We start from the raw sequence: 27802 nt of genomic DNA, 5'->3' as shown, positions 1-27802 counted from the left end.
AGAAACTGGACCTTTTCAGCCTCCGCAAGAGAAGGTTGAGAGGCGACCTGGTGGCTGCCTATAAGTTCGTCAGGGGGGCACAGAAGGGAATTGGTGAGTATTTATTCACCAAGGCGCCCCCGGGGGTTACAAGAAATAATGGCCACAAGCTAGAGGAGAGCAGATTTAGATTGGATATTAGGAGGAACTTCTTCACAGTTCGAGTGGCCAAGGTCTGGAACAGGCTCCCAAGGGAGGTGGTGCTCTCCCCTACCCTGGGGGTATTCAAGAGAAGGTTGGATGTGTATCTAGCTGGGGTAATGTAGGCCCAGCACTCTTTCCTGCTTATGCAGGGGGTCGGACTCGATGATCTATTGAGGTCCCTTCCGACCCTAGCATCTATGAATCTATGAATCTATGAATCTATGAATCTATGAATCTATGAAAACACCCAGCTGAAGCATTTATACTTATAGCATGATAAACCAAACCTAATCTTTTGCCAAATAGAGAGACTCTAATTCACTTTGTAGTTTCAGTGGTAGTGTGGAAAAAGATTAAGTGGGCACACTCTACTTTTGTGAATGACAAATCAATCCTTTAAAATGAGTCTTGGTTAAACTAACTAAACTTCAGTTATGTTATTTTAATCATCACATTGTTTCTGTTAAGTCAATTAATTACAGTTTGTTAGATTTAATTTCAATGCTTCGTTAGTCTAACTAAGACATTATTAATACTCTAGATTCTTTCTGCTTTCACTTGGCTTGTTAAATTATATAGTTCTGTACACATCATAAATCATGCAGCACAATTAATCTGCTCTACCTGCTTTCAACCTGTTGATTTGGTTGGGTAAACCTTAATAGCATTTTATAATTATGATAAATCTTGGCAAACTCTGACATCTCATTCAAAATAAACAAAATAGTGTATGAGCAAGCCTTTCTTTGTGACATGTAACAGGCAAAATATCAGATGCATAAAGACTTAAACATTATATCAATAAATGTTATCGAAAACCCTGAAAAAGAAAACGAAAAATGACAATAGGAAATAAATTGCATTACAATAATACTAATGCAGACTTTTTTTAAATTTACCTCCAGAAATCAACTGGATTTTTTTGAGCATGTCATAATTTTTAATGTATTATCTTCAGAGCAGCCTAGAGAGATTGGACAGTGCTATTTTCCCTATTTTATACATGGCAAACTGATGCACAGAAAGGCATGGGAGGAAGCATAACCTGTGAATGGAAGCTCATGAAATCCAAGATCAATCCCCTAGTTTGCCACTCATTTTCTGTATGACCTTGGGCAAGGTACTCAATTTTTCCACTTTCCTATCTGTAAAAAAGGGAAAAATCTCACAAGGGTATTGTAAAAAGAGCTAACAGATGGGGTCATTGATGTAAGTACTGAGATAGACTAAAAAGATTGCCCAGAGCCCCACAAGGAGTATCTGGACCTGACCACGTGTTTCCTGTGTCCTAGGGTAGGACACAGGAAACATTATTAAGTTACATTATCAAGAAGAGTGGTATGGATGATTGGAAATTTGGGAGGAAAAGGAACATGCCAGATGAGATTGGGACCCACTGTACTAAACAATAAAAAATTGTGCAACACGACTCCCTGAGAGAGCTTGTAATCTAAATAGACAAAGAAGAGGAGAAAGAAAAAATTTCAGAGGCACTTAATCCAGCTAGATGAGTGAGTAACAGAATGACAGATGAAACTTAATGTTGACAAATTCATACTGGATGGGATAGTTTGAACTACTTGGGCCCCTTACTGAATTCCAAGTTAATACACAGAGGGAAAAAAATCCTTTGCAAGGGCCCCTGCTCAAAGTGTGGCAGTAGCTAAAAAAGCAAATAGAATGTTAGAAATGAGATGGGGAATAATCATAATGCTAATTATATAAAGTGAATAGTTTTCCTTCATCTGGAATATTGCAAAAAGTACCGATCACCTGCCCCAACAAGAATACTGAAGAAGTGTAGTGGGTTAGGAAATGGGGCATTATACACCGGGGGTAATAAACTTATGTTCCACAGGCTGGGTTTGGCATGCAAACCTGCTCTATACAGTCTGCTGGGTTACTAGTGAGATAGATAAGAGTATTTGGGGGAGTAGCTAGTAGGGAACGGGACCTGCCACAGAACCTGGGCCTCTGGCCATCAGTGGCAGGAGTGAGTGCAAGCTGGGCTGATACAGACCCACTCACCTTATCTTGCCTGCCCCACCACCACTGATGCCTGTAGTATAAACACTGCAGCACATGGCCCTCTGCTGCTTTCTGCCCTGCTGCCACTGCAGTGCTGGTCTCATGGATTTGGTGAGGAGCACAGAGTTTGATAACCTTGCTCTATACTATGCAGGGATTCCTTGAAGTAGGGAGAAACCTCCCATGGATGGTTCAGCCATCTTTATAGCGGATTTGCATCCGCGAAATGGCACAAAGCAGCTTTTCACATAGAATCTGTATGTAAAAGACTAGGAGGAAAGACAACAGTATGCAAACATAGGATGTCCTAGCTCAGATTCTCAACTAGAGTGCTATGGCACCCTGGTTTGCCTTTGAAATCTTTTCAAGGGTGCTGCAAGGTGCCATGTTAGTGCTATTAGGTGTATAAACATGGTTCACAAGATCTACCCAAAGATTTCCAACTGGAATCCAGTGTCAAAACCATTCTGACCATCTGTGGTCTTTCTGAGTTCTCTGCATCAGAAAAACTGCTGTAGTAAAAAAAAAATGTGTGAAAACTATGAGCTGGAATTTTTTGACAGGTGCTTTGATTCTGGCTTAGCTGCAAGAAGAAGTTATACAAGGATGGCAAGTTATGCCTAGACTAACAACAGGCTGTAAGGCTCCATGAGGAACCTAACATTGTCCAGAGAAATCCAGTGAGGCATAGGAGCAAGGCCTAAATGATACTCCAGACAGAAATCTCTTTGGACTATAAATCAAGCAAGGTATAGACAGTTATGATCCAGTGGTGGCCTTAAAAAAAGGAAAAAAAACACTTAATTTTGCTTCCTTATAGATGGAGGAATACCATATTGTTGGAAATACCATAAATATCACAAACTGAGGTTATCAAATTGCAAATACATATTAGCTGTCTAAAGCATTTGGCAAGATGTCTGTGGTTACTCTTCTACAGCTCATGGGAGAGATCTTGAGTTACCAGCTCAACTGCAGGTTTGTGTGCTATAGCAAGACTAATCTTTATGATGGGTAACATACTGGTGACCTTTGAACCCATCCTGCATTATTTGTTAAGATTGTATTTGCTAATTGGTGTATTAATGGAAAACAGTATTTATACAAACTGCTGCTAGTTAAGCAGTTTTAAGAATGAGGGGTGGCAGGTGCAACTGTTGTATATTTTGTCAAAGTGATCAGGACACAGACACTTGCCATGAAATACTGTTTAGTCTATCCTTCTATTGCACTTCTAGGCCATATTTGTTGCTGATGTAGTACTGTTGACATTAATGGGCTTTTGGCCCTCTGTGTCATGTAAGAAATAGTTCAGAGATGGGAACATCACAACTGTTGGGAATATTTTGGAGTGGGTGTTTTAATTTTGACTTTCTTGTAAACCAGGGTGTTTAAGAACAATAAAGTTTCTGTCACTAGTTAAAAGCACATGCCTCTGAATCAATGAGTCTCTAAGAGTGCGTACACACATACCAACTTTCTGATAGTTAAGCTGATGTAACTTTTAAAATTTGACTTAACTGTCGCAGTGTACACACGGATATGGAGGCAAGTTGACTTAATTGTGGGGCAAGATAATACACTTCTAAGGTATATTATTTTGAGTTGCATCAGTTAAATTGACTTAGCTTACAAGATGGCTGCCCCCATGTCAAGGAGCTGTATGTGTTTATGCTCTGAAGTAGCTTAAGTCGACTTAGCTAAGTTGCCTTATTTTAAATCACCTTAGTAAATGTGTATGCACCCTAATATGCCTACATCTGCCTGACTTCACACTAACATGGCTAGCCATCTCAGTGAAGAGTTACGTATTAAATTCTATTTCATATTAAAGTACTAAAACACTGAGGACAGTCTCAAGATTTGGCCTGCCTCCCTACCTGTAATAACTGTGTTTCTGCTGTTGCCTAAAAGTCAGCAAAAGTTGGGTCTCTCCTAGCCATTTGTGCTTTTGAAAACACCCCCTCTGAAGTGTTAATACATGGATTAGGATATTGTATCTGTTAAGCAGAGAAGGCTTTGTCCCAGATATAATACTATTTACAGTGCCAGGCCTGCCAGGAGGTAGCCCTCATATTGAAATACCCTTGTGCCCCAGCCAGCTGAGGCAGCATCTACATGTGCTAGGGCAGTATCTACACATGCATCGACACATTTAGAAGTACTGCAGAGTAAATTAGCTTACTCCAGCCTAATAGGGGTGCCCGTGTAGCTGCAAGATGTACAGCTAATTAGTCTATTGCACAGTAAACATCTTGTGTAGATACTCCCAGTGTATGCACTATGCTTTCAGAAATTAATCATAGGCCAGAAATACCCCTTCCTGGGAAGAACCATGTATTCTACCTATATGCATACTGAGTAAGTGTATAATTCCCTTAACTGAGTAACACTATATCTGTTCTGATTCCCCACCAATTGCTTACGTTACAACAAATGATGATTAACTGCATGTTAAGTACATAAACCAAATAAGTGTATAGGAGCTGTTTGGCACCAGTGTCTCCTTTGTAATGTTAATGAACTTCTTTTAACTGCATAATTAGTTAAATTAATCAACAGTGGTTGATTTCAAGCTTCTAATTGACTAGGTTATATCTGTTATATGGCTATTGCCTGTGACAGAAGTCCTGAAAAAGAACAATGTAGTAAACCTTAATGAAGTCTGACAAGGTGAGTGTACAATGTTCTGGTAGTGAATAAGCATTGTTTACACTGAGTGTGGGTAAGTGCATAACCTGTTTTCAGTTCAGAGGGTACGTCCTTAAGTGGAACCCACTTTATTCTCAACCAGGGTGTCACAGCATCCTGGGGTGCCGTGAGAACTTTTCAAGGGTGTGACAAGGTGCCACCCAATGTTTGTACTGTTAGGTACACCAACATGATTCACAATATCACCCAAGAGATTTCAAATAGGAGTCCACAGTATTAAAAACTTTCTGACTTGTAGTCTTTGAGGTCTTTACAACAGAAGAGCTGCTCCATTATTTTTCAGTAGTCAAAAAACAAGTGACAATTAAGAGCTGGCATTTTCCAAGGGCTGCCTTGAATCTAATGAGGGATGCCTTGAGTCTAAAACAGGCTGAGAACCATGGGTATATAATATGCCACTAATGGACCCAATCCTGCAGTTCCTACCCTAGCAGTATTACTTGAGGTCAATGGGAGTTTTGCCTGAGTAGAGACCACAGGGCCATGCTCAGAAGGATGACAGCTGTCTTCAAACCAGTATATGCTTGAGTAGTGTGAAGCAAACATTGTTTGATTCAGGAAAATCTCCCCTGAGAAAAGAAACCCGTTAAGTAGCTGACATCACTGGGTAGGTATGAAAAAGAGAGTATTGCTTGTAGTCCCTTTCCTGCTTTCAGGCTTTAACGCTCTCACACACTTTCAGCACAGCAAGTGCTGAATGTTGCCAGAGTGCAACCTGGTACTTTATAGCAGGTAAGAAAATGTGAATTTGGCAGATGTATTGTTTAAATGATGTGATGAAACAGTGTGTAGTGGTTTTGTTCTGCCATCTACAACTACAAAGACTAGACAAAATTTCTTAAGAGGAGTAGAAGAGAGAAAATAAAAATTAAAAGAATCGCAAGTGCATGGACAAGAGTTTCAGTGGCCTTTGATATGCTCTTTGAATAGTTGTTCGAGGTCAGCAGGATCACCTTTCAAAAGAATTTGCTGTATTTTATGACACACCAGAATGCCCTACATCATTAAAAGTGTTCACCTTTAGGTTATGTGATAGGTTTTTTGACTAAAGCCCCTGGTCTTTATAACAGAATAAGCCCATATACTATACAGAAGTATAATATTTACAGTATGTGTAGATGTAAAAATATTTTGGTTATTACTAAATCACGTTTTTGTCAGGAGTAGAATTATGGTAAAGTTATCAACAGAAACACCAGAGACAATTACTTTTTAGTTACCAGCTCCAATTACTTCTAGTTACCAACTGACTGAAAGTTGCACAGGTCTTGCATACAATCAGTGTTGCCAACCCCCACAGTTGTATTGTGCCTCTCGTGTTTTCCAGTGTTTTACTTAAACAGTCTCTTTCTAAGGATAATCATAATATGTGTTCTTCATCCTACCCGCTGTGAACATGGAAATGGACCCTCACATAGCATATGAAATTAAATGTTAGAGATGATTCTCTTGTGGTCTACTGGTGGGATTATGTCAGAAATGACAGAGAGAGGGGATCAGAGTGAAAAAGAAGTCACTGAATTGGCAACAAGGAGGAAGCCCCAGAAGCTTAGACACATCTGCTGATTAAGAGAGAATCATCTGCTAACACCTAGGCAATTTGGGAAGCAGACCAAGAGGAAGGTCATACAGGAAGAGATTATACATCTAACAGAATGGTATGGCAAATCTAAAGATGCTACATGCCAAAATACAAGCTAGAGCTCAGTGGAGAGTCAGAGTACAGACAAGAGACTGTTCCCTCCACTTCTTACATTGTGGAACAGAGGGAAAATGTAAAGACCCACCTCATGATCAGACAAGAATCTCAGTTTCTGTTTCTTTAAATAAATACCTGAGGCAGTGCTGCCTGGAATGTAGGGACTCCCGAGACCTGATTCTGTTCTTGTCTCTGGCACTGTCCTTCTGAATGCCCAAATGAGCAGGTCACCTTCCCTCTCTGTGCCTCAGTTTCTGCATTTGAAAAAGAGTGATGGTGAGTTTTGATGTGTTAGTAAAGTACTTTGACTGCTGTGATGACAAACATTATATGAGAGCTTTGGTAACATTGTTAAAGATCAAGAGGGAAAAGCCTGAAAAGAAGAATCAAGCGCATTCTAAAGTTTTAACACCCAGAAAGCAAATAAAAAGGCCTTTTTTGGAGACCCAGACTTGTGATTTTTGAGCATTTGTGGTTGCTGCGATATAATTTCATAGATTTCATAGACATCAGGGCTGGAAGGGACCTCAGAAGATCATCAAGTCCAGCCCCCCGCCCAAAGGGCAGGAAGTTAGCTGAGGTCATAGGATCCCAGCAAGATAAGCATCCAATTTGCTCTTGAAGGTGTTCAATGTAGGTGCTTGAACCACCTCCGATGGAAGGCTGTTCCAGACCTTGGGGGCTCGGACAGTAAAGAAGTTCTTCCTTATGTCCAGCCTGAAACGGTCTCACAGTAGTTTATGATGGTTCGATCTCGTCATCCCTTGGGGCGCTCTGGTGAACAAACGTTCCCCCAGATCCTGGTGGCCACCCCTGATAAACTTATAGGTGACCATCAGATCACCCCTGAGCCTGCGCTTTTCCAGGCTAAAGAGCCTGTCGTCGTAAGGTCTGTTTTCCTGACCTCTGATCATGCGCGTGGCTCTTCTCTGGACTCTCTCAAGCATAAATGCATAAAATGCACTCCAATAAAGTACGTTTATTAGTCTATAAAATCATGAGATCAGAGCAAGAGCTGTGCTGAGAACATGCTAAAATAAAAAGGTTTTTACATTTGATTTTAAAAGTTACATGCTATTGAAATATAAAATGTTGATACTAGTTGCCTTGCAGAAGGATGTTGTTATTGATCATATGTTTATGGTAGTGTTTGAGGAAGAATGAAGAATGGGTCTTTCTGGTGCTGGAAAATGTACAAGTAGAGTAGGCGATAGCTGTTTACTCAATGAACTTACTGTCTGAAATCACAGATTCATAGAGCTTAAGACAAGAAGGGACCAAAAGATCACTTAGTGTAACCTCCTGGAAAAAAACACAAAAATCTGAGGATTTCTCCCTATAACTTGTGTTTGATTACAGCATCTCCTCCAGAGAAACAGGTCTTCTTGATCTGATGACATTGAGAGGTAGAAAATACACTACAAGGTTGCCAACGCATGAAAATTTAAATTTTTCCTGACGACCTGCAAGCTGTTTACTGACAAAGTTTTTCACTGACGTGTTTTCATTGATAAATATGGTTTAAGTAACGTAACTTCTGCTAGGCCAATGTTAGAAGGGCTGGGCTCAAATTTAGGGATTTAACATTGACCATAGTAAATAAAAAGTAAAAAACAGTTCATGTTTTCAGGAAAAAAATTGCAGTAAAAAAAATGTCTTGGGTTGGCAACCCTGCTTGACTGCAGTGATACTTTTACGCTGTGCTGCCCCACCCTCCTGCCAGGCGCCTCCTGTTCACTCCTACACCCTGATGCCTCTGACTACACCCCACACCATACTGCCCTGTCAACCCACTCCTCAGCCTTACCCCTGCCAGCCCCATTCTGTGTCCTCCTCCCTCCCACATCCCAGCATGGACCCTCTAGGATGCCTACCTGCAACCCACCAGTATTACAGGTAGTGACCCCTGCCTGAAAGCATGTGTCCCCACAGGGTGCTGTGCTCTCACTTGGACACCAGGTAGCACTGCTGTGCTCTACCTATCAGAGCTTTGATCAAGCTGCAGCTGCTTAGTATTTTTACTGAAAGTTAAAGGTTTTTTACAGATTTTACTGAGAGCCATGTTTAGGCTGATTTTTTTTTTACTACTGCTCTGTAAATTTACTGACAGATGGCAACCCTAATCCACTTCCTGCTTTAGTAGTTCATACCAAGGGGTCAGGGACCTCACAGCCAAAAATCTGTGCCCTATTTCTAATTTTAATTTCTTTAGTTTCAGACTCCAGCTTTTCATTCTTGTTATACCTTCCCCTTTGATAAGAGGGACAAAAAGATAAGACAGACAAAGTTTATGGAAAGGGGAAATAATATAAAAGCAAAATGAACAGTGAACAATAACTCCCCAGCTTCTGTTGGTGGCCTCTGGGTACTAACACAGTGCTACTGCTGACTGCTTCAATAACATATTAATTACATGTTAAACTCTAAGTGTTTTTTTGTAAAGGAAAACAGGTATTTGCAGCTTACAATTCCCATATTTGTTATTTGAAGAAAAACAAGTAGACATATCCAGTTTCCTGTCATTGATTCTATGATAGCGTTGATCAATAGGGATTTCTGGAACCAAAAAGTAATGCAATTTGAAATGGTCCATGAAGACATTCAGTATAAAATAATATATAGCAGACACTGATCTCGGTTACAATTGCATGATCTAGTATTAAATAAACAGATAGAAGCAGGAGTTTTGCCTGTGTAAAGACTGCAAAACTTCCCCAATTCTTGGCTTAAGGCCAGCATCTATTTCCACAAAAAAAAATTCCTGCAAGGTCCCTCTGCTGTATCTGAATAAATCATGTGCTCAGGTTATTGGACTCAGTTCTAATCTGGGAGTACCAGCCAGGAAAAATGTCACTATGTGCTACCATGCTTGTTTAACAGGATTGCTCTGTCTAAGGGCACCATTCTACCCTTAGATGCATTTTGCTTGATTCCCATTAATTACAATTAGAATCATACAAATGCACCCAAGGGCAGAATTTGGCATTATAAGTGGATCTAAGAGACCTTTGAGTGCTACTTTCCAGTCATGTCAGCTGCTTTTAACCATAGCAGGAAATCTGGGAGTAAAGCAGATAAGCAAACCAAATACCAGTAAACTACAGCATACCAAAAAACCACCTAAGGGAAGATGACGGTTTGTTGATAGATCTAACAGTCTGCAAACAAATGAGTAACCAATCTTCCTCCTGAGTACTCAGAAATGCTAGGGCAAGCAACATAAAATCCTACAGCAGCAAATGACCAGAAAGACCTTAGAACAAGAAACTTAATGCAAACAAGAATCTGAATTTTGTTCTTGTGGGGGGAGGGAAAGACAACACAAGATGAAGCAAAAATTGTTGCTAGAAAACTAACACTTTGGGGTTTTCCTTTTTGTTCTTCTTTGGAATTGTTTTTGTAAAAAGCTGTGTTTAGTGTGATCGTTTATAGTGTTCTGGCAATCTTTTGGATCCTTTGTTGATGAGCGAATATAAACTCCATAAGCCCAATCCTCTGAGGTTCAGATCATTTGATGTGAAATTGGAAACAGATTCTATATGCCATTCATAGGGCCCCGCAGTACCTACACAATCTACAATCTTGTATGCCTTTTGTACTTGCTCCTCTTTCCTTCAACAAAGGACTGCAGTACTTACAGCAATGATCAGCTGCCTTGAGGGGCAGTAGGGCTCTGGCCTGCTACACAGAAAGTTCAGAAACCACTTCTGCAAGAATCTTTACCCCTGGTACACCCAGCCTTCCCTCATAGAAGTTAGGTACCACAATTTCAGGGACCAAGGGTGAGAATCTAAAAGCCATATGGATACTTAACTCCTATGTAGGCCTTAACTTTCTGTTGGTTTTGATATCAGTTTGGGCACCTAAGTTAGGCATGTACATACAGTCCATGCTGTTTCAGTGCCTAACTTGGGGCTGAAAAAGCTGTGCTCAGAATATGCATTTAAATCAGAAATCAGTGTAAGCAATTTAAATACCACAGCACTGACAGTGCTTTGGTACTAGTGATTCCAAACTGACTGGCTCTCATAATTTTCAAGGTTCTTAATTATTAGCCAGTTTAGGGGCTATGATTAGAAGCCTTGAAAATGAGGTGTAAAAGAGTAAAGGCCTTTGACAGCAGCTTCCCCTTCACTGTGGGTGGATCTACATGAAATGTCTACTATGGAACTTCCTAATTAGCTCTGCAGTAAAGTCTCAGTGTCCAGACATGGGGCCCTATTAGGCTACAGGAAGCTAATTATGCTGTGTTAATACAAGGACTACATTACAGCGGAGTTCTTTAGTGTGCAGTAACACACATATAGACACTGATAGGGCTAGCTGGGGCATGAAAGTGCTTCAGTGCAGGGCTGCCTGCTGACTAGCTCCAGACTGGAGCACCCTTGTGCCCCAGCTAGCCCCTCTCCAGCATGCTGATCTGGCCAGGAGCAGCCCTGAGCTGGCAGGCTGATACCCTGGGTCCCCTGCCAGCCAGGGCTGCTCCATCCTGCCTCAACATGCTGTATTCCCAGGGAAACATGGCTCCCAGGAGCAATAAACTCCAGCCCAATATGCACCAGAGCTTATTGCTACATGCTAATTGCACATGTAGATGTGCCCTGTTTGACTGGTTAGTTACAAAGTAGACACTTAAAGCTACTATTTAGTTAAGCAGCATTATAAAGCAAATAGCGGAGCTGAAAGATCCTATGGACCTAATGGAAACACAGATAACCAATAGCTGCTATAACATAAGCAACAGGCTAGAGATCTGGACCTGTTTTGCGTCACATAGTTAAACAGATTATCCCCTTATCTGGGATGCATGCCAGTAGAGTACACTGAACCCTTTTAAAATCTGATCCCTTGTTTGCATGATGCCCACTAGTTTCTACTAAAATCCATTGCTCTTGCTTATGTATATTGGTAGGTAACCTCAGAGGTCCTTTCCCATCTAGTTTTCCCCTCCGTATAACATTTGCTTCTGTCTCATCACTGGTACCACTGCCAGACTAATCTGGTCTTCCTGCTCTTTACCTATAGGTGCATGACATAGCGTGTCTAGGGTGTATGAAGACCAGTAGGGTTGTATGATTTTGTGGACTCTTTTGGACAAATGGTTGCCTGTGAATGCAGCAGACTGGCCTCAAAGACCTGGGGGCCTATTTCCAGTCTTATGTTTCTAATGAGTCTCCAAAACATCCCACCATGTTTATCTGTGGTTCCTCACTGCAGAGGAAGGAATAGACTTGCTATTATATGTATTTGGTTGTAGTGGTACATAGAAGTGTAAACATGGCACCAAGGAACAGTAAACTCCTGCATAATATATGTTAGAGTTTATTGCTACACATTAATTGCACATGTAAACATGCCCAGTGGCAGCAATATCAGAGCTCTCTGTCAAGACTACATTTGCTCCTTGCACTGGAGTCAAGGGGCAGAAAATGCTGTGTTTGCCTTCCTGCTACACACAGAACCCGGGACAGCCTAGCCATTGTGTGTGAAACCTTGTATTATTTTTACTGCCTTACTATAGTAACCCATTTAGACTTCTGTTTCTCCAAAACTGATCATTTGTGTAAGTGTACGTCTGATTTGATTTGCTGGTATTACTAATTTTTATCTTGGATTCTGGTAGATTTTAAATTGCATGAAAGTAGCTGGTGATTATATCTTGTATCAGAGGGAAGGGATATACTGACTGGTAGTTAATGAATTGTGCTGAAAAAAATCTTATTCATAAGCCAAAAAACACGGCGATATTAACCGTCATCCTGGCATCACTGTTGACTGCACAAATGCAGGAAGAGTATTTGTTTTATCCTTGCACTTCTTTAGGCTTTGGAATTCAATGCTTACCCATCCTTTGCTTGTGGCACCAGTCATACCGAATGCTGATTATACTGTGGATGAAGCTGATTCAGGATACTGTTTGAAAGTGACTTCCCTAAGAAAAAGCCATGAAGATGTGTTGGTTCAATGAAGCCTATTTGTACCAAAGTTACAATTCAGTAAGAAAACAAACCGGTTTCCCTGTTAGTGGTAGGGTACCAGAGTGAAAAGAATGTTTTGTTTAGAAGCCAGAACAATTAACTGTTGCATCCCCTAGTGGATCTGACCCAGGGAAAGAGGAGATATGGCAGTTTCTACAGCTATATTTGCTGCTGTGTGCTGACAACACAGAGCTATAATTGCAATTGTAACATCTGTTCCTTCCTCTAATGCTTTCACCAGGAGTTCAGAAGCATCTGTCTGTCTTTCACTAGGCTGCTGTACACAGGAAATGTTTGAGGCTGTGTTTCTTGTTAGACCTTTCAGCATGGATGAATATCGCCCCAACTGCTTCCTCAGATTTCTACTCCCATTCAGCCATAGTTGTTAGTGGACTAAAAACAATCAGCCTCCCTCATCCGTCCCAAGAATTAGGACACTGAAATATTTCCACTGCTATTTCCCTGCCATCTCTTCAAGCCTTCTGCCACCCCAGCCCTCCCTGCCTTGTACTGCAACTACTCTTTTGCACTTGTGCCCCCTATTGCAGCTGCTGCTTGCTGTAAGAGTTAAAGGGAAGTGTGAGAGTGATGAAGCTGATACCAAAACCAGTATAAATATATATTTAGATAGATTTAAAAAGGTTTGGCTGAACTGTATTGTAATAAGTGTTAAAACTCTTTCAATATTAAATATTCTTTTACAATTTTTTTATAATTCAGATGTATATTTAAACATACTATTTCACCATGGATGTTCACTATGAAATGGAAACTGGGAAGATACTTTAAAATAGGCAATAATGTTTTTAAGGACATTTTAAAAATGAAAAATTGGTAATTTATTTATTTTTCTAATTAAAGACTAAAACTTCATGCTTTAATTAAAAACCTTTGGGCAGCATAAATACCCTAAGAAGACAATAAAATTTCTGTACTGAAGTTTGGAGAGCTGAATTCTCAGCATGGTAGGCATTCTTATCTGTTGAGTGGCCTCAGTGTTTTCTTTTTCAGAAAATGTGATATCAGGAATGCTGCCCTACTTATTTTATTAGGCAAACATATAACCACTCAAATGGTGCTGGAATTTCAATATGGGTAACTAAAACCTAATTGTATATGTAACAGCATTGTATCAACATAAGAGTAGCCCAGAATTTTTTTAAGAACTTGGAACTTCAACTACGTTTATAAGCATATCATAATTAGATATTTGTACTGAAAGGAATTTAAAAATACAGATTCTGAAATGAATGGGTACTATGGATTTGACAATGGGGCTGCATATGCATTGTATATGTGAGTAGCTGGGTATCCGTATTCTGCTAGTGTCCACAGCATGGATTTAGGAAGGCTATTGAAAAGAATTTCTGTAGTCAAGGGATGAAACTCTGACCTCATTGAAATCAGTGGGAGTTTTTCATTGCAGTGGGATGGGATTTCAGCTGAGATGAAAGGAGACGAAGGCAAAAAATGAGTGAAGGTTGAGCTGTGCAGGGATAACATTAGAAAGGATGCGTCAGGCAATTCTGTAAATATAGAAGATAAGATAGGAATAAAGTTCAGGCTTAAGATACAGCCAAGGTTATGAATAGAGGAGGTAAATTGGAGATCTGAATGCAGGGAGACAGAAAATTGCTGAGAAGTACAAGTGCCTTTAGAGATACTTAGCTGAAGGAAGATAAAAATGTGTTGCAGTTTAGGTCCAACTTTTGACTTCCTTAGTCAAGCGAGTAGTCTTATTAATATAAATGGGTCTTTTCATGTCAGTAAGGTAACTGAATTTGTCACTGTATGTGCAACTGCTCTTCAATCTTTGTCCGGGTTTCCTACCAGAGTTTACACCTACATAAACTAAAATTTTAAAACATTTAAATTAATCTGTTAAATGACTGAAGGAAAAGAAGGTTAATCAAAATCAGTAGTCTGTGTGTCCGACCAATCCACATAAAGTCTTCTAGGTCTTGATCTTGCATATTACCGAGAGCAAGCAAACTCATAGGAGTTAAGGTACAGGTTGCAGGCCTGGCACCTTGAAGCTGAACAGCAGTAATAAAAGGGACTGCTTCGTCAGTGTCCGAATGTCTTCACCAACCCTACTCAATTGTTATTTCAAATCCCCATCTCCTAGCTGTCTTTGTCAAGGCAAGTGTAAATGGTTGTTTTTTATTTGTAGGCTAACAAGCAGTCAATATTGCTTATTAGTGCTTTGTGTTTAAAAATGCATTAAAAAAGGAGACAAGGTTCTTTGGGTGAATCTGATATCTTTTATTAGAACAACTTAAATAGTTGGCAACAAAAATGTTTTAGCAAGCTTTCAGGTTCAAAAACCTTTCGTCAGGCTGAGGAAGTCTGCAGTTGGTGTGTCTTTAAAAAAAGGAATTATTTGGAAATCAGAATCGATCTCTCATATAGCATTAAAACATGTACAAAATTTAAAGGTTTAATTTTATATCACTTATTTTATCAGTGTTATGGGAATTTGCTCTGCAAGACTGTAATCCTTTTGGGGGGATTATAATAGCAATAATCATGCTGTCAGAGCTAAAATGTTAAGATTATTTCATAACAACAGATGGCAGACTTTGATAGCTATGATTTTTGTGCAGTCTCTGTAGTGCAGATTAAACTCATTTCACTAACACTGTAACTTCTTAAACTGTTAGTTAAAAGGTGCACTTCCCAAAAGCAACAGCTAGCCACAGTAAGACTATAAAAAGGAGTACATATAAAATGCTAGCAGATTTGCAGGCTCCTGTCATAGAAAGAATTTTTCTCCATCTACAACACACACTGATACTCTTTGGTTAATTTCACGGGCAATTTATTTGGGGGGGGGGGAGGAGGGAGACCAATATTAGATTCTTATTAGAACATTCACCTTTTCTTCAACCTCTGTCGCATGCTAGCCCTGTTCAAGTTATTGTCATTGTCAATGGGGTTGTTCTTCAAGGTAGCCTGGAAAGCACAATTCAACATTTGCAGGAAAATGTAAACGTAGTGTAAGCTGTATTTGGTAAACTGGTAACCTGTAATTACTTTAAAAACATAGCAGCTGTCACATTACAGCACTTTTCAAAATAGTGTATGTGCCTCTTCAGACTCATGCATATGTTTTTGCAAAATGGCTGTATTTAGATCATGTCTTACTAATAAAGGAACAGAAATGGGATGCTTACATGGTACATCTGAGGTGGTGCAAAGATGACCTACCATCCCAACTAAAAACAGTTACATGACCCTGCTGCCACCAGACTTCCAAATTGAAGTGCTCCATTTGTACCAAACAATATCTCCCTTCATTTCAAACAGATTTTAAATAAAACCCAACAGGACACTTTTCTGTTACGTTATGTCCTCACAACCTTTTTTCTTTACTTGTTTTGAGTTGCCCTCAACTCTGTCCCTCATTATATATATATTTTTATACTTACATTATATTTTTGCCTTTACATTTCCATAAGAGGAAGACAGGAATTTAGCAGATGAGACAGGTGGTGAACAAAAGCTCATGGTCAATGATTATGGATACAAAAGGGATACTAATTCCTCTGCAAACCCACACCCCTGGGAATTTCTGTATCTTTTAAAAATCACAAGCAGGAGAGAGGAGAAAAATTTTTAAGCTTCTAGTGCTACAACCAGTCAACTCCAAAAACTGAAACTGGATATAACCTGAAGAGTTTTGCCCTCCAGATATTTATCAGTTTTCTTTCTGGTGCAAAGAAATGTGATGCTGACAAGCAGATTTCTAACACAGTTTGCACTCTAATTATTGCAACCAAAACAGAGCCATATATCTCTCAAATGACAGCTCTGCCCTGTGCCTGCTTTCTCAGAGCCTGGGGGCACTTTTTTCTTCTTAACCTCCTCATTTTCCACCTTTAACTGTATTACTCCCCCTCTCCCCACTCCCACTCCCCCAAATCATTTGTCTTTCTTAACAATTATGCAGAGCTCTTCTCCCTCTTTTAAATCTTGGAAAGAAGTAAGTGAGACTCCCCCCCACCCTCCCTTTCTGGTGTCCCCTTAGATGTAATACTAATATTTCACCTGCAAAATGATCTTTTTCCCCCTCCACTCCCTGGCACAGTCTGGATAATTTGGGCTTCTGGAAAGGATTTTTCACAGGAAGTGATGAAGGCAGGCAAGGTTTTCCTTAAGGATGGATTTTAAGGCAGTGAGTGTTTGAACTGGGGATTTGGGCAGGAGAAACCTGCAAGGGAGGGAGGAATATACACACTGCAGAGGAGAGAGACACACAAGCTGCAGGACAGAGAGGAATACACACGCATACACACCACACAAACTGAAGGGAAGCGAGGAATACACACACACACACACACACACACACACACACACGGTACAGCACACACACTGCAGAGGAGAGACGGATACCCCACCCCCCCCAGGGGAGAGAGGAATAAACAAAAACACACGCACACCACTCACCTTACACGGGAGCGAGAACTACACACACGCACACACACTTTGAGCCTTACTTCTCTAGAGAGTTTCTGTGCACACCGTGCTATGCAGGGCAGAGTGGACACCCGCCGGGCAGGTGCGTTGCAGCCCGTCCCTTGTCCCCAGCGGCGCCCCCCGCCCTGCTCCCGCCCGGGGACCCCTGCCCCTGCCCCTGCCCCTGCCCCTGAACAACCTGCCGCCCCCCGCCGAATAACTGACAGCGCGCCCTGCCCAATCCCGGCCCCCGGCCGCACCTCCCGCCGCCTCTCATTGGGCGCGGGGCGGCGCGGGCGGAGCAGGGCTTCCCTCGCTGCCCGGGTGTCCCCTTGGGCGCGCAGCGGGGCTGGCGGCGCCGGGAGCCGGGAGCCATGCACCGCACTGCCGCTGCCCGCGGGCTCCTGCTGCCGCCGCCGCCGCTGCTGCTGGTGTTGGTGCTGGCGACGGCGGGCGGCGCGGCGCAGGAGGACACTGAGGCGAGCAGCCCCGCGCGGCCGCTGCGCGCCCTGGCCGCCGACTCCATCGTGCTGGCGAACCGCGGGCTGCGGGTGCCGCTGGGCCGACGCGCCTGGCTGGACCCGCTGGCCGACCTGGTGCTGCGGGTGCAGCCGGGTGACCGCTGCACCGTGACTGTGCTGGACGCCGACCCGACGTGGCGCCGCCCGGGCCGCCTCAGCCCCGCGCGCTTCCCCTGCGACTTCGGCGCGGGGCAGGTGAAGTACTGGCACCTGGGCGGGCGCAGCCCGGCCCGCGACCGCCTGCGCCTGCGCCTGCGCTACGACGCGCCCGGCCGCGCCGCGGTGCTGCCCCTGGTGCTGGACGTGCAGGTGGTCTTCGCGCAGCTCCGCCTCGTCACCCGCAACCTGCCGCTGGCCGTGGAGCGCCTGCGGGGCCCCAGCGACGCGCTGGACGGCCGCAGCCTGGCCTTCGCCTTCCAGCCGGGCCAGCGCTGCCGCGTGGGCCTGCTACCGGGCCTGGGCGGGCTGCCCCGCTACGGCCACCTCACGCCACCCCCCGCCGCCCTGCAGAGGGCCCTGCCATCCAGCCGCGAGGAGGAGGAGGAGGACGGCTTGCCGCAGCCCGCCGCCTGGTGGGAGTGCGAGGAGTTCCTGCGCCTGGGCCTGCGCTACTGGCACACGGCACCCGGCACCTCCCCGGACCGTGACCTGGTGCCGCTGGTGGCCGAGCTGCGGGCCCCTGGGGAACCGCTCCAGCGGGAGCACTTCCAGGTGCTGGTGCGGATTCGGGCGGGCACCGAGAATGCGGCGCCCAAGCCCAGCTTTGTGGCCATGCTCATGATGGAGGTGGACCAGTTTGTGCTGACCGCTCTGACGCCTGACATGCTGGCAGCCGAGGATGCTGAGTCACCCGCTGACCTGCTGCTCTTCAATGTCACCTCGCCTCTGGGCCCCGGGCAGGGCTGCTTGGTGAGCACAGATGATCAGAGCCTGCCCGTGACCACCTTTAGCCAGCGGGATGTGCAGGAACTGCGCATCGCCTACCAGCCGCCCTCGCAGGACTCGGAGCGCGAGCGCCTATTCGAACTGGAGCTGGAGGTGCTGGACCCTGAGGGCGCCGCCTCGGAGCCCTTTGCCTTCATGATTGTGGTGAAGCCCATGAACACGTTGGCTCCCGTCGTCACCCGCAACACAGGGCTGCTGCTCTACGAGGGGCAGTCACGGCCGCTGGCTGGGCCTACCACCGAGCCCAGCCTGGTCATCAGCGATGAGGATGACCTGGAGCAAGTGCGGGTGAGCGTGGTGGCGGGGCTGAGGCATGGCCACCTTGTCCTGCTGGAGGAGCCCAGCATGGGCAAGTCCCAGGCTGCGGCTGCTGCACCTCGCAAGCACTTCACCGTGGCCGAGCTGGAGGCCGGAAGGATCATCTACCAGCATGACAACAGTGAATCACCGCTCAATGACAACCTGGTGCTGCGGCTGGAGGATGGCGGCGCCCAGCACCGTGTTGAGTTCCTTTTCCCTATCACCCTGGTGCCTGCTGATGACCAGCCACCCCTTCTTAATGCCAACACTGGATTGGACCTGGCAGAGGGCGACACAGTACCCATCTCCACACGTGCCCTCAGCGCCACCGACATTGACTCGGATGATGCCATGCTGCAGTTTGTGCTGGAGTCGGGCCCCTCTGCAGGACAGCTGCTGCTCCGCCAGGATCAGCCACCCCCTGGCTGGGAGGAGGAGGAGGAGGGTGGGGGATCCCACTGGCAGAGGGTGCCAGGCCTGCTTGGGGGGCCCCCGATATATGAAAAACTAGTGAATGAGTGGCTGCAGCAGGACATTGTGGAGGGCCATCTCTTCTACCGGCACCTTGGCTCCCACAGCCCCGGCCCTGGGGTGGTGCTGGATCAATTCACCTTCAGAGTGCAGGATGACAATGACCCACCCAACCGCTCTGGGCCACAGAGCTTCGTGATCCGGGTTCACCCGGTGGACCGGCTGCCCCCAGAACTGTATAGTGGCAGCAGCCTGCACCTAGTGGTGGCAGAGCAGCAGGTGACCCCACTGCGGAGGAAGCACCTGCGCTACACAGACCAGGACTCTGGGGACCGGGAGCTGCGCTACACTGTCACCCAGCCCCCCACCGACACTGACACCAACCACCCCCAAGGGGTCCGTCTGGGGTCCCTGGTGCTCACTGACAACCACTCAGTGGAGGTGACCCATTTCACCCAGGCCCAGATCAACCACCACAAGATTTCCTACCGGCCCCCGCAGGAGGAGCTGGGGGTGGCTCCTCGCCTGGCCCAATTCCGGTACATAGTGGAGGATGTGGCTAGTAATGCAGCTGAAGGTACTTTCACTATTTACCTGCAGCCTGTTGACAACCAGCCACCTGCAGTCACCAACACTGGCTTCACTGTTGCTGAAGGAGGCAGTCATGTCCTGAGCCTAAATGAGCTGGATGCCAGGGACACAGACACTGAGCCCACACATCTCCGGTTCATCCTGACCCAGGCTCCTTGGTACGGGCAGTTGCAGCTCTCTGGGCACAGATTGCCCAATGGAGCAACCTTTGGCATTGAGGATATCAGACAAGGTAGGGTGGCTTATACACACAGTGGGGCAGAGTCTAGTGGTGATGTTTGCAGCCTGGACGTGAGCGATGGGGTCCATGCAGTGCCCATTGTGTTGAAGGTGACTGTACACCCTGTGGATGATGAGGTGCCCACTTTAAGACTTCCCCCAGGCACTCTTGGTTCTTACCTGGATGTGTTGGAGAATGGTGCTGCTGAGATCACCACTAATGTCATCCAAGGCACAGATGAGGATACAGATGACTTGATGCTGACTTTCATTGTGGAAGATCCTCCTCAGCATGGGGACATCCTGGTTCATGGGGTGCCTGCAGAGAGGTTTTCCCAGAGGGACGTGCTGGATGGGGCAGTGGTGTATGCTCACACTGGTGGTGAAATAGGACTGCTCCCCAAAGAAGATGCCTTCAACCTCACTTTGTCTGACATGTCTGAGGAGTGGAGCATTGGGGGTAATATTGTTCAGGGGGTGTCAGTCCTGGTGACCATTCTCCCTGTTGACAGCCAAGCCCCAGAAATTTTTGTGGGGGAACATTTCATGGTGGTAGAGGGTGACAAAAGGGTTATTACTTCCTCTCATCTAAGAACTGAGGATATAGATACTCCAACTGATGATATACTCTGCACCATTGTTGCTCAGCCCACCTCCGGTTATGTAGAGAACATCTCTCCAGCTCCAGGATCAGAAAAATCAAGAGCAGGTACAGCCATAAGTGCCTTCACTTTTAAAGACCTCAGACAAGGACATATTTATTACGTTCAAAGCATCCATAAGGGAGTGGAGCCTATTGAAGATAGGTTCACTTTCCACTGCTCTGATGGCATTAACTTTTCTGAAAGGCACTTCTTCCCCATTGTCATCATCCCAACCAATGATGAAGAACCTGAAATATTTATGCGAGAGTTTGTTGTCATGGAAGGCATGAGCCTGGTTATTGATACTCCCATCCTCAATGCAGTAGATGGGGACATCCCTGCTGATGAGCTGACCTTCACTATCACCAGGTTTCCCAGGCATGGTCACATCTTGAACCAGCTGATCAATGGGACAGTCCTAGTGGAGAGCTTTACTTTGGATCAGATAACTGAGAGCTCCAGCATCATGTATGAACATGATGACTCTGAGACAAAGGAAGACAGTTTTGTGGTAAAACTCTCAGATGGTAAACATACTGCAGAGAAAACTGTGCTTATCATGGTTATTCCAGTAGACGATGAGACGCCCAGAATGACCATCAATGATGGACTGGAAATTGAAATTGGGGAAACAAAAATTATTCACAACAGAATCCTGAAAGCTACTGATCTAGATTCTGAAGACAAAACTTTGACTTACATTATAAGGTATGGGCCAAGACAAGGGCTCTTACAAAGAATAAAGCCTTTGGGTGGGATTCAGAATATCACACTGGGCATGAACTTTACCCAAGATGAAGTGAACAGAAACTTAATTCAGTACATGCATTTTGGCCAAGAGGGTATTCGGGATCTCATCAAGTTTGATATAACAGATGGCATAAATCCTTTCATTGACCGCTACTTTTATGTGACCATTGGCAACACTGATGTTGTCTTTCCAGATGTGATTAGCAAAGGGGTTTCCTTGAAGGAAGGGGGGAAAGTAACGCTTACTACAGACTTGCTGAGCACCAGTGACTTGAACAGCCCAGATGAGAACTTGGTTTTCACTATTACCAGGCCACCTGTTCGTGGTCATCTTGAATGCACAGACCAGCCTGGAGTACGCATCACAACCTTTACTCAGCTTCAGTTGGCAGGCAATAAAATTTACTACATTCACACTTCAGAAGATGAGGTGAAAATGGATAGTTTTGAGTTTGAAGTAACCGATGGTTATAATCCAGTCTTTCGCACTTTCCGCATTTCCATTAGTGATGTGGACAACAAAAAACCAGTTGTCACAGTACATAATCTGGTAATGACTGAAAATGAAAATAAGCTGATCACACCTTTTGAATTGACTGTGGAGGACCGAGATACACCTGATACGTTGCTAAAATTTATCATCACCCAAGTACCAGTTCACGGTCAGGTTATGTTCAATAACACCAAACCAATCACATCCTTTAGCAAACAAGATCTGAATGAAAATCTTATCAGCTACAAGCATGATGGCACAGAGTCCACTGAAGACAGCTTCTCTTTCATAGTTACAGATGGCACCCACGCCGACTTCTACGTCTTCCCCAACACTGTCTTTGAAACAAGGAGACCCCAAACAATGAAAATTCAGATAATGTCTGTGGACAGTAGTGTACCTCAGGTTATAATAAACAAAGGAGCCCCAACTCTCCGTGTATTAGCCACTGGCCACTTGGGTTTTATGATTACCAACAAAGTGCTCAAAGTGGAAGACAGAGACAGCTTGCACGTTACCCTCAAGATCAGCATCACAGAGGCCCCTCGCCATGGCTTCCTGATTCACCTTGGCAAAGGCAACCATAGTATCAGTCAGTTCACACAAGGTATTTCTGTGCCCAGCACTCTCTTCAGATCACTGTAAACATTTGTACAAGAATGAAGCACATGTAATTCTGTAGTAACTGATACCAGAAACCCCCCAAGGGGTCACTTTACAGTATTCTGTTTAGAGAATCTCTGAAAGGAACATGAGTTTTTTTCAGTTTCTTTCTTCTTTCTCTTCCATAAAATCAGTTCTTGGGCTTCTACAATAACATGTACTTTCCACCTCTGAGAACTTCTAATTAAATCAGCGTATACTAAACAAAACAAACAAACAGAAGAACCATGGATTTAAGGGTTATGCTATAGGGGGAGTGAAGGTGGGGACTGACAGAAAAGGCTGAGGCTATAAGGGGAAAAGGACAGGAATGGGCAGCAGGGTCACTATGGTGGGAAGGAGGTAGTACTGGAGAATGGCAATATTAGATCCATAGTTAAGGGGGAATAGGCATTTCTAAAAGGGGAGAAGAGGAAGGCAGACTTGGGAGGTGTCAAGTGGAGGAGAAAAAAGGGTCTGGATGGGGTGTCTGGAATAGAGGAACTCTCACAGCAAGTTGATGTATGAAAGTAGGTGGAGGCAGGGACTGAGACAGGTATGGCAGAAGTCCTAGGAAGGACTTTAGCCCTGAAAACTTGGAAAAACTGTAAACAAGGGAAAGTGTAATGCAATACAGGAGGAAGGGTGATGCCAGCTCTGCTTAGGGCAGAAGAGAAAAGGCCTAGTTACAGGAAGTCATAGCAGCATTAGTAATGTAAACGTGAAAGTGGGAGCCAGGGATGAAAGGACGTTTCCCCCACCTTTCCTTTCACCTCAGATGCCCTCTTGTCTGTATCTTTTACTAGGTGTGGGAGAGGATATAAATGCCAGGGAGCCACAAATTCTTAGCTGGACCTAGGAGACGTCATCACTTTCAGCAGATAGTGAGAGAAGCCTATTTAATCTTTATTGAACAAGCAACGTGTGGAAATCTGGGCCCAGTTAACTGTTTTCTGCATCTTGCCTAGCTATTTCCACCAGTGTGAAGTGTGTAAAATATCCAATTCAGAATGGCAGTTTTACATCCTCCCTCTGCACTGGTGCAAGTGACTATACAGAGTGCAGGGCAAAAGCAAGTAAAATCCTATCTTCCTTACCCTTTATATATTCAAAGTTTGCTGCCTTTCAGATTTAGTCCTGTCAGTCAGAGGCTCCTATTTGACTCCATGAGTCTTCTGTTACGTTCTATCTTTTGCTGTTTTTCTTATCCTTTTCCTGTTAAGGACCCTGTTTCTGCAGCATGCATAACACCTGAATACCTTCTACATTCACTAACTTGGAATGGCACTTTGAAAACTTAGAGCTTTGCAAGAGATGCTCAGCAGTTTGAAGTCTGCTTCTAATTCCTGTATTCCATTGGGGTTACCATCTTTAGGGCAGTCCTTAGGATACTGTCTTTGTAGCTGTACTAAAAATAGAGACTGATTTTGAAAGAGAGAGCATCAGTGACTTGGGCTCTATTGTGGCTATGGCTTTGACAAATTGGCTCAATTGGTCAATTACAGGTGACAGTAATTTCTTGCTTTATATTTGGGAAGGTTACTTCTTCAGTAGCTGTGAATGTTTCATCAAGTGCTGGTAAGAAAACCAGTCAAAAAACTGTTAATCAAGATGTGGAAGTGTAGGGGTACACTACATGCTGCAAGTGCAGGCACCTGCAATGCATTGTTCCATTCAGATTGTCCCCTGCCGTAGAAGCATGGATTTGTAGGGATGGAAGGAACCTCAAAGGCCAAGTCAACCCAGTTTCAGCACAGAATGCAGGAAGATTCTTCTTTTGTTCAGGTATAAAAAGAACTGGGTTGGGGCTCGGCAGTCTGTACTGGATATTTCTGCTATGTTTAAGTAGAATTTTGCTCCCATGAATAGGTAGTAATAATTCATTGGCATTACTTGCATGGATATAGTACTCGAGTTAAATAACACTGGCAGACTTGAACATCATGAAAGTAAATCCACCTCTTTCACACTCTTTTCTTCCTTTTTATACTTAAAATATTACCATGGTCTGAAGAAGGAGAAAAAGGAGAGACAGGCTATAAGGATGATGTAGTCTCCAAACAATCCCAGCAGCCACTTAACGTTTGAAAAATATCAGTTATTACTCAGGTTGTTTAAGCTTCAGAGCAGTTTCTTCATTGATTTTTCTCCATTTATATCTATATTACTGTAATAGTAAATGCAGAGAATGTATGAAGGGAAGCCCTTCACAGCTGGTAATTTCAAACTCCTAGTGCTACTCAGGACAAAAATATTTACAAAGAAATTTGCTCATGCATAATCGCACAGCGATCATTTCTGCAGGTCAGGGCTGGTATTTGTTCATAGCAGATATTCATTAAGTTTAGAAAACATTACAAAACAGGGAAACTATTAATAAACTTTTAAGTCTAACTACCAACATTAAGGAAAATAAAGTGTGTATACCATTTGATTAGCTAATGTTGGTGTAGTGTTTTGAGTGTAGAAATGCTGAGCATTGTTTTAGGGCCTACTATAACTGTTTTGGTTAAGTTTGATTATTAAGGGCTGGAAAATGTCCCCACATCTCTGTGGTTATGCATGGTGGTGAAAGAATTTAGTGTCTGCCATCATATTCTCTTTTGAAATAAGGTGTAGTTGTATTTCCTGGAAATTCTCTGCATCACAAGACTTACGAGATACCCCCAAAGGGGCCACACAGAGCCAGGACCCAACCTTAATATACAACCCACAGTTGTAATGATTGCATAGGATATTGGAGTATGCTGCATGTCCTCCCCTATTCCCTGAGCCAGTGCTTTTAAAGACATTTGAAGGAATTTGATACATTTATTTTAAATTGATAAGTGTACCTTAATGAGGAAAAGAGGGTAACAATAGCTGAATTAATTTGACATAAATTCAGCTCAGCAATCAGATTTTTCATCTAGTGTTGCCAAAGAAAAAGTTATAGGACTGCAAATCATTCTAGAATTCCATAAACTGTCTAGAAAGTGTTTAGCTGTAGTACAGATGAAAGTATTATCGTATTATCTGTGCATTATGCTTTCAACTAAGCAAGTGTTTAATGTGGAAAAATCACACAAAATAACTCAAGTAACTCTAAATGTGTGTTTAGCAAGGGAAAGGAAAGGCATCCATCTGCTCTGCTCTTGTCAAAAATAAGATTTTGTCTAATAGATGGTTTTTTAGGAGCTAATCCTGAAAACATTTACCCAGGTGCTTAGCTTTATGCATGTTAGAGCCATAGAACTGCTCATGTGGAAAGTTTAGCATTAGAGTAAGTTTTCTGGAGAGTTTTCATTTGTTTACTGCAATTTCATAGTGTTCATATGCAGCTTTTGTATTACCCCATAATTCTTTATTCTTGGCATTCTTTTAAATACGTACTAAAAGTAACTGTGTAATGACAAACACATCTTAATCATTCTCTTTATTTGCTTGCCCTAAAAGAAGCATGTCTGGTTTTAGGACTATAGCTTAGGGAGACAGGCAGGAGACCTAATGATAGAGCTTTTGACATGCTTTCACTGATCAGTTTACATGCCTGGACTTGGAGAGAGACTTTTATTTTGGTATTTGAGCTCCACTGTAATACTATTACTTACTAAAGCTTTGTCTATAATAAGGTGCTCATGACATTATGCTCTGTACACTAGATGTAATGGAATTGCATAAAAAGAGATATGTTCTTGCCACTGTTTTAAGAGGGGAGTTTTTATATTCTAGAAAATTCTTCTTGGTTCTACCCAAAGTTACAATGCCATATTAACTAATAACTGCTTTTGTCTTTTGCTTTTTCTCTACTTCTATTTATCTTGCTGTAATGGTGGCTCTAAGATTTGTTACCTAAATAGTTTAAATTTGCTGTTACTAAACTTTATTCTGTTTAAGCAAATTTTATCTGGCTGTATTTTTAAACAGTCTGCTCATTTATATAGCATCTGATCACCTCTATTTTTGATTAGAGGCCATGTTTTGAAAAAAAAAATGTCAGTACTGGTAAGAAGGATGGTCTGGGAATAGATCTGGGATATATCTGCTTTGCAGATTGCAGTGTAGTAGAGAGCTGTCTGATGGAGTTTCTAACCAGCTAGCTCAGACACAAGAAGCACATCACTGTTTTAGTCCAGCACCCCATGTGGGCAAATTTTCTGTTTCTTGGTTCAGGTAAAGCCTGCTCGGGTATCTCTATGCTATACTGCAGTCTGCAATCCAGACATGCCCTAAGTTTTAATTCCCATATTAACTACAGCTTTCTTATATGACCATGGGTAAGTCAGCATATTAGAATTACACATTAGTGATGTTGACAGGATGTTGCTGCCAACCACCGCGCCCCTCCCCCACTTCGTCCCAGCTCCTATGATCTGACCCTGTTACTGGTGAAGCCCCCTGCCACTGACATACTGCCACCCTGCCCCCCTCCCTCGCCTCCCGCCTCCTCAGCTGCATGTAGTGGGTGTGCATGCTAGCTCCAGCCCATGCATCTTATGTTGCTGATCCTGTCCAAATAAGTTATTATTAGTATAAAGAACACTAGCAGAATCAGCTCTAGAAAGTGCAGTGCAAGAAAGTGTGAAAATATCTTCAGCATTGACTGCATTTTCTTACCAGCATTTGTGATTCACATATGAACAAATTTCATCTGGGTTCTCTTTACAAATATCTGGGAAAAGATTTTTAAAACATAACTGTTTTCAAGACATATGTTCTTTAACTTAAACATAACACCAGCAGAGTCTCCCTGTGCCTGATGTATGGTGTTTGTGCCCAAAAGCTTGTGAAGAACTTTTTTCCACCTATTTAGTTGGTCTAATAAAATATATCACATCTACCCAAAGAACCTTGCTTGACTTTAACAGATATCTTTTAGACCTCTGGTGGACAAAGCAATGATATATGTCAAGTATTTACTGCTTTTTCTTGTTTCATTGTTGCCAACTCTCATGATTTTTGGCGTTGTTCTTAAAGTCTATGCTTTGGGAATGTGAAAAACTTAGCTTTTTCTTTTACATATAAATATATTAATTTGAATATATTCAAATTAATATATTTATATATAAAAGAAAGAACTCAGTTTTTCACATTCTGGAAGCGTAGACTTTAAGAACCATGCCAAAAATCATGAGACAGTTGGCAACACTGTTGTTTACATTTAAGGTAATAATGTATTTAACTTGGCA

The 27802-nt window shown here is 43.3% G+C and overlaps 1 protein-coding gene and 1 long non-coding RNA gene across 3 annotated transcripts in view; one reads left to right on the top strand and one right to left on the bottom strand.

Annotated features, from left to right (window-relative positions):
* Positions 1–17175, bottom strand: part of LOC149875066 (uncharacterized) — a 170596-nt gene extending 153421 nt beyond the window's left edge. The window contains exons 1-3 of one of the 2 annotated variants that reach the window (XR_016439125.1): positions 17050–17175; positions 12467–12554; positions 6758–6876 (exon numbers count right to left, since the gene is read on the bottom strand). This is a non-coding gene — a long non-coding RNA (uncharacterized LOC149875066). The remainder of the gene's footprint in view (positions 1–6757; positions 6877–12466; positions 12555–17049) is intronic. The other variant, XR_016439126.1, reaches the window with a different exon arrangement.
* Positions 17176–17363: 188 nt separating this feature from the next.
* The window catches only part of FREM2 (FRAS1 related extracellular matrix 2), a 210771-nt gene continuing 200332 nt past the window's right edge, over positions 17364–27802 (top strand). The window contains exon 1 of the mRNA XM_090027088.1: positions 17364–22599. Coding sequence (XP_089883214.1) covers positions 17433–22599 — 5167 coding nt within the window. The 5' untranslated portion in view covers positions 17364–17432. The remainder of the gene's footprint in view (positions 22600–27802) is intronic.

The sequence above is a fragment of the Crocodylus siamensis genome, chromosome 1, assembly GCF_052110815.1.
Source record: "Crocodylus siamensis isolate JL-2025a chromosome 1, ASM5211081v1, whole genome shotgun sequence".
Classification (NCBI taxonomy): Eukaryota; Metazoa; Chordata; order Crocodylia; family Crocodylidae; genus Crocodylus; species Crocodylus siamensis.
Note: the sequence above shows the minus strand (reverse complement) of the source record. Positions and strands in the feature narration are given on the sequence as shown.